At 52.2% G+C, this 6,855-nt stretch overlaps 1 protein-coding gene across 1 annotated transcript; it reads left to right on the forward strand.

Moving 5' to 3' along the window:
* Positions 1-3,502: 3,502 nt before the first annotated feature.
* On the forward strand, positions 3,503-6,379 carry LOC147980942 (uncharacterized). Its single transcript, XM_087515809.1, has 5 exons — positions 3,503-3,727; positions 3,820-4,178; positions 4,274-4,347; positions 4,431-4,855; positions 6,158-6,379. The coding sequence occupies exons 1-5, from the start codon at positions 3,503-3,505 to the stop codon at positions 6,377-6,379; spliced, it is 1,305 nt and encodes a 434-aa protein (XP_087371935.1).
* The last annotated feature ends 476 nt before the right edge of the window (positions 6,380-6,855 follow it).

The raw sequence follows: 6,855 nt of genomic DNA on the forward strand, positions 1-6,855 counted from the left end.
CAAGCTTCGATCTTTCCCATCGCCCAACCTCTCCAGCCATGGACGGCTCCGACTCGCAGGGCAAGTGGATGACCTCCTCCATCACAGAGAAGGATGTCAAGGAACTCCGGGAAGTGGGGTACCTGGCTGCGAGTATCACGCACAGGCTCCCTACCAAAAAGCAGATCATCCCTACTATGGAGCCTAGTGAGAGAGTGGTGTTTATCCCCCACTTCCTCCACAGACTAGGGTTTCCTCTCCACCCTTTCGTCCGTGGCCTCATGTTCTATTATGGGCTAGATTTCCATGATCTAGCCCCAAATTCCTTCCTCCACATTTCGGCGCTCATCGTTGTGTGCGAGGCACTCCTCCGCATCCCTCACTTCGGCCTATGGCTTAAGGTCTTCAATGTGAAGCCGAAGGTGGTCGACGGGCAACATGCGGACCGCGGTGGTGCCATGGTGAGCAAGCTCCCCAATGTCACCTGGCCCAAAGGGGCCTTCATGGAGACCGTGAAGGTATGGCAGCAGGAGTGGTTCCACATCACCGAACTCCGCGGTGCCACATGGGCAGCCCCTCCTGAGTTTAAATTCGGACCCCCCAATGCGGCCCGCGTCCTGGATCAACAAGGGTCTGGATTGGGCGTTGTCCATCGAAGTGATGGTGCTGCAAAAGCGCATCAAAAATATGATAGAGAAGAACACTAGTATCATCGATGTGATTCAGGCGATGCTTGTCGTGGATCTAAGACTGACAATAGAATGGGGGGTAGGTATGAGGAGGCAAAATCCTAGCTATGGAGTAGTTGTACACACGAGTTTACGAGTTCAGGCCCTTTGCGGAGGAAGTAACAGCCCTACGCCTCGGTGCCTGGAGGCGGTCGACTGGATTGTATGTGAGTGTGAGTTTACAAAAGATGCGAACCCCTGTCCCGGAGGAGGGGGGTGGCTTATATAGAGTGCGCCAGGACCCCAGCTCCCCTCCGTTACGCGGGGTTCAATGTACATAAAGAAAGAGCGTTACAGGTAACGTCTGTATTAAAGTGCTATAAATGATAGTTAAGTCTATGAGTAAACGCCCGATCGTTGCTATGTAGAGTGACTTTAAATCTTTTGTTTGTCGAGTGATTTCTGTGATGGTCGAGTGACATTGATTCTTCCGAATGGAATGTCTCTGGTCGAGTGGATGATGGTACCCTTTGAATGCTTCTGGCTTTAGGGTGATGTCCTTGGGGAGGGCCTCTAGGTCTGGCCTATGACCCTACCCTAGGTACATAGCTTCATCAATACTTTTCTGCCGGATCCTCCCCTGCCAGCGCCGGCCTCTCCACATGTGGGAGTTCAATCTGGAAGGGCCGCGAACCTTGCAGCGATTCTTCGACACAACACACAAAGAGATCTGGAAGCTGCTCTTCAAGGCCCAGAAGACGTGGCCGGAGACGACCGACGACATCGGCCTTGACAGCGCGCATCCGGCCACCCAGGTAAGCATTTTAGTTTTCGAACATAACTTCAGTTCGTAAATCAAAAGGTATTTTGAGCCTTCCATCCTTCAATCAGGGCTGGACAAAGAAGCCGGAGCGAATCAAGTGTCCGGCTCCGCTACCCGAAGACCAAGCCATTCCCTTGCTAACGAGGATGCTGGTCCCGGCGCCGTATCAGGCACCAGAGAAGAAGCCAAGAAGAAGAGAAAGGAGGCCAAAGGTGGCCTCCGCCGTAAAGGCACTTCGGACTCTGTGTCCAGAGAGACCGAAGCTCCCTCCTCCCACGAGGGAGATGAAGAGAAGAGGAGGAGGAGGAGGCAGAGAGCGATTCTCCCCTTAAGGGGAGGAAGAAGAAGAGGGCAGTCTTCGTAGACCCGGAGGAGGGGGTGGCTTATATAGAGTGCGCCAGGACCCCAGCTCCCCTCCATTACGCGGGGTTCAATGTACATAAATAAAGAGCAGTACAGCTAATGTCTATATTAAAGTGCTATAAATGATAGTTAAGTCTATGAGTAAACGCCCGACCGTTGCTATGTAGAGTGACTTTAGATCTTCTGTTTGTCGAGTGATTTCTGTGACGGTCGAGTGACATTGATTCTTCCGAGTGGAATGTCTCTGGTCGAGTGGATGATGGTACCCTTTGAATGCTTCTGGATTTAGGGTGATGTCCTTGGGGAGGGCGTCTAGGTCTGGCCTATGACCCTACCCTAGGTACATAGCTTCATCATTAGCCCCCGAATGGTTCAGGGCTTGAGTGGAGAAGGAGTTGAGAATTCCTCCGATTCAATTTTTGTGCTCTGGGAGTGACTTATTGCGACCAAGCGAACAACCATGATAATCTCAACTCCTTTTCAGTCGCCTTGATCCATTCTTGAATCTGTCGAGTGAACTTTACTGTGATGTCTTGAGTACTGATATGGAGAAGATATTCCGTCTGACAGATTGCCTTGCTGCGCGCGGATATCGTGGGATTCGGATTTGGGGAAGCGCGCGGGACGTGGGAGGCCGCAGTAATCGGAAGGGATTAGGTGAGGCCGCCTCGATCACCGCGCCACCTCTTTCGCCACCTACCTCGTGCACGACTGTTGCGGGATTTGATTGGGTCGTCCGGACCCACAGGTCAGCCACTAGGAAGCGGCCCCATATAAGGCGTCGGATCGGGGTTTTCTTTGAACAATGCGTCTTCGTTCTTCTCTTTTCCTCTCAGTTTTCTCCGCTGCATCTGCTCCTGCCCAGCGCCGCCGCCTCGTTCGAGCTCTGCTCACCACGACGGGGAAGGAGAAGATGGTGGCATTGGAGCGCGCGAAGAAGGCGACGACAAAGGCGAAGGGGAAGAAGTCCGTCCGGGCTGGATCTTCCTCGAGGTCCGGCCTGCCGCCGGGCTGGATCCAGGGCGACTGGATTCGCTCGACGATCCGTCAGGAAGACATCGACGACCTGGTCGAGGGGGGACTGATCCCCCATGAATCGGCGCAACTCCCGGGGAACGAGACCGAGCCACAGCCACAGGAGGGTGAGTGCGTTCTCCTCACTACTCACGTCGACCGCGGATTTTCCTTGCATCCCCACCCTTTCTTTCGAGGTTTCTTGAACTTCTTTGGGGCGCAACTCCACCACTTTACCCCGAACACCATCGTGTATCTTGCTGCTTTCGTGTCCATGTGTGAGAACTTCCTGGGCTGTCGACCACACTCGGGCCTCTTCAAACACATATTCACGTGCCGTTCTCAGTCGGTCAAGAAGGCTAACCCGAGTGACGAGAGGACGCATGTGATCCAGATGTGCGGGGGCCTTCGAATTCAGATGAGGGGTAAAAGCACTTTCGCAGCTATGATCCTTCCTGAGTCGGTCCGAGGGTGGCAGTCGACCTGGTTCTACTACAAGGACCAGCCGACTCCGGGTCAGTCGACTGGACTTCTCCCCTTTTCCATGGTTCAAGTGGAGAAGCCCTCTACTTTGAAAGTGATCCCAGAGGAGAAGGCGCAAGTGAAAGTGCTGGTTGAGCGAGTAGTTCAGCTTGTCCGTGATGGGGTAACCGGTATGGATCTGTTGGAGGTCTTCCTCAGGCGACGCATCCAACCACTTCAAGCTCGTGACCATCCGATGTGGATGTATTCGGGCACTGACGACACCACTCGGATCCATCCAGAAGAAGTCGACGAAGCTACGTTGGAAGGGTGGCTGAAGGGTATTACTGGCAACAAAGACAACCCCAGGGGATCCCGGAGGATTCCTCCACTCAACAACTTGTACGAAACCGACAAGGTATGACTCCAAATGGTCGAGTGTCTTCTTGATTTATCAAGTAGCTGTTTGCTGTCATCCGATTGACTCCTATCTTGGTTGTTGTCTTCCAGGCCCTGACTGAGATGTACTCGATGCCCAACGGGGAGCAGGAGCAGGACCCAGAGGGAGAAGCGAGTGGAGGTGAAAGCGGCGAGTGGCACTCTGACGATGAAGAGGACGAGGATAGCGACGACCCGAGTGATGAAGAAGATGTCGACTCTCCTCCTCATAGGGAAAGACGATCCAAGCTTTCTCATGATCTAGCAAGCGCCCGCGGCAAAGCGCCAGCGCAAACTGGGCAGTCATCGAAGCGCCCTCAGACGTCTTCTCCAGCGCCAACTGAAAAGGCGTCGAAGCAACCGAAAGCCATGCCGTCCAAACCGCCAAAAGCCTTGCCGAAGATCAAAGTGGCCATCCCCATTGCTTCCGAGTATTAGTTGGACTTGATTTCTTATTTTAGTATGAATTTGGATTTGAGTCGATTCATTTCGTCAGACGTGACCGACTGAATTTTGAAATTTGTAGTGCTGCTACCTCTGGGACTTCCACCCGCCAGTATGAAGACGAGGACATGGAAGATGCGATCACCTCCAACCCGGGTACAATTCTCGTGATCTTGTTCTCGATTGTATGGTCTATTAAATTCTGGTGACTCATCTAGGGTCGGCTGATTTCTTTGTAGCCCCTCCCAATGTCATTGAGCTTCCGGATGATGACGAGGACGTGCCGCCGAGGCCCAGGAAGAAGAAGGCAACAGCTAGCAAGACATCCCAGTCGGAGCCGGCGGCGGAGCGGGTAGTTCAACAGCTCGAAGATGCGAGTAAGGTTTCTGTAACCTTTGCTGACCCAGTGTCGAGTGCGCGTCCTGCATCGTCGACTGCTCCAGAGCTTGTTTCAACCATCCAACTTCATGCCTCGGATCTCCAAGCCGCTGCGTCTGGACCGTCCATCCCCTTCTTTGCCACTCATCATGTTCCAGAAAGCCAGTCGGACGCTGCTGCGGAGGCCATTCATCAGGCTAGCATAATGATGGAGCGAGTGAAGGCGGTGCACGAAAGCAGTCAGGCTGCTTATGACGCCAGCACGGCTCTTCGAGCCAATGTCCAGGTAAGTTAACTTCTGACTGAACTTGTTCTTTTAGGATATGCTACCCGAATATTTTCCTTCGCGCAATCTTTCATTGTCTTGCACTTCGAGATTGTACACCCACTGGGTGCTTTGTCATCCTCTTTTTTTTTACTCGATCTGGGCGGACCAGCCGAGTGGGATCCCAACCAGTGGGGGCACGCCAAGTGCACCCACTGGGTGTAGTCCCCGAGATCGCAGTCGACTGCTGGCAGTCGGTTGGGGTCTGAGCACTTCTTTCTCTCCCTTTTTTATACTCGGTCTGGGCGGACCAGCCGAGTGGGATCCGAACCAGTGGGGGCACGCTAAGTGCACCCACTGGGTGTAGTCCCCGGGACCGCAGTCGACTACTGGCAGTCGGTTGGGGTCTGAGTGGTCTTGAAGTTTTATTCACTCGGAAGTAAATAATCTTTGATCTTGTCGATTAATATGTCTTTTACGCACTGTAGAAATCTTGTACGCTTATCTCTAAGTTCGTCGAATTTGAGGAAAAGAAGAGGCAACTGAACCTTGAACTAGAGTTGGCTCAATAGAACTTAAAGAAGGCCCAAGATGAAGTCGCTGGTACGGAAGGTAATGACCTGTCGACTGCTTATCCTGACCATCCTTCAAGTTATCTCTTCGTTCTTCTGTTTGATATAAATGTGTATTTTGCAGAGAAAATGAGGCTGGCCCTGGAGAAGAAGAACTTGGACCTTGCAGCTACGCAGAGGGAGGCTCAGGGGAAGACTGCCCTTGCTGACCAGAAACTGGCTTCGGTCGGAGCGCTAGAGGAGGAAATCAACAAGTTAAAGTCGTCTCTCACTGAATCCAATCAAGAGGCGACTCGTCTGAAAAAAGATAAAGTGGCTCTGAATGACCAGCTGGAAAGCATGACTCGTAGGAGGAACGATTTGGAGGCTTATCTGAAAGCTCTCGCCAAGAAACTCTTTCTTATGCTCGAAGGTATCCCCTTTTACCCGACTATTTTACTGTTTGCAAGTTAGACCTGGCCAGTCGACTCATTAACTCCTTGACTCTGCAGAATTTTGCCAAAACTTTGAAGAGGAGACTGGACGGATCGAGACGGGCTTGGACCCTATCCTTTCTCCAGTCGGCGACGAGGCTGACATGAATGTGCTTCGACTGGAATCCCGCATCGCCAGTGTTACAAGTTATCTTGCCCGTCTGAAGGTGGCAGTTTCACGCGTCGACTCATCTCTTTGGCCAAGGGAAATGCTTCAGAATGATCTCGAGTCTCTGATGGCTTGACTCAATGAGGTCCCTGGTTGAGTGTAGGAATAGAAGAAGTCCTCCGCCCGATGCGGTGCTGACGTGGCTCTGTCACTGGTCAGGGTCCACTGCAAAGAAGCTCGAGAAGAGAAGCTGGCGGTGATCAAGGTCGCCAACACAAAAAGGCACGACTTCCAGTCCTTCTTGGAGACTTTCATTGTTGCTGCCACTCGGATCACTAATGGGATTGATTTGGACGAGTTCGACGAGCCTGCAAGTCCTCCTGCCGAGTGAACAAACTTGATACTTAAACTTGCTATAAATTTGCCTTGGAATGCCGAGTGGTTTTTGTAACCATTAAACTCCTTCGGGCCTGACGCCCGAGTACTTTTATCTTTGTCCTGAAACCTTTGAGATTTTATCTGATCTTGATTTATCTTCTGCATGTGCTTGCGTTTGCCTTCGAGCGGAACTTATTCTTCACTCGGAATATTCTTTGAGATGCAACTCTGAGGGAGATATCCCAGTCGATCTGTGCCTCATCATCCTTGTGGATAGGGATGGAGCGCTCATTGTACTCGTGGCACAACTCTGAAGAGAGGTTTCCAGTCGACCTGCACCTCATCATCCTTGCGGATAGGGTTGGAGCACACATTATACTTGTGGCGCAGCTCCGTGGAGAGGATTGAAGTCGACCTGCGCCTCGTCATCCTTGCGGATAGGGATGGAGCGTACATTGTACTTGTGGCGCAGTTCCGTGGAGAGGATTG

Source organism: Triticum urartu, chromosome 3A (assembly GCF_056163025.1).
Source record: "Triticum urartu cultivar PI428250 chromosome 3A, HENAU_Tu73, whole genome shotgun sequence".
Classification (NCBI taxonomy): Eukaryota; Viridiplantae; Streptophyta; class Magnoliopsida; order Poales; family Poaceae; genus Triticum; species Triticum urartu.

Coding starts and splice junctions, on each gene's coding strand:
- LOC147980942 (XM_087515809.1), top strand. CDS start 3,503: ATGGATCTGTTGGAGGTCTTCCTCAGGCGACGCATCCAACCACTTCAA. Junction 3,728..3,819: donor ACTTGTACGAAACCGACAAG/GTATGACTCCAA, acceptor GTTGTCTTCCAG/GCCCTGACTGAGATGTACTC. Junction 4,348..4,430: donor TGCGATCACCTCCAACCCGG/GTACAATTCTCG, acceptor ATTTCTTTGTAG/CCCCTCCCAATGTCATTGAG.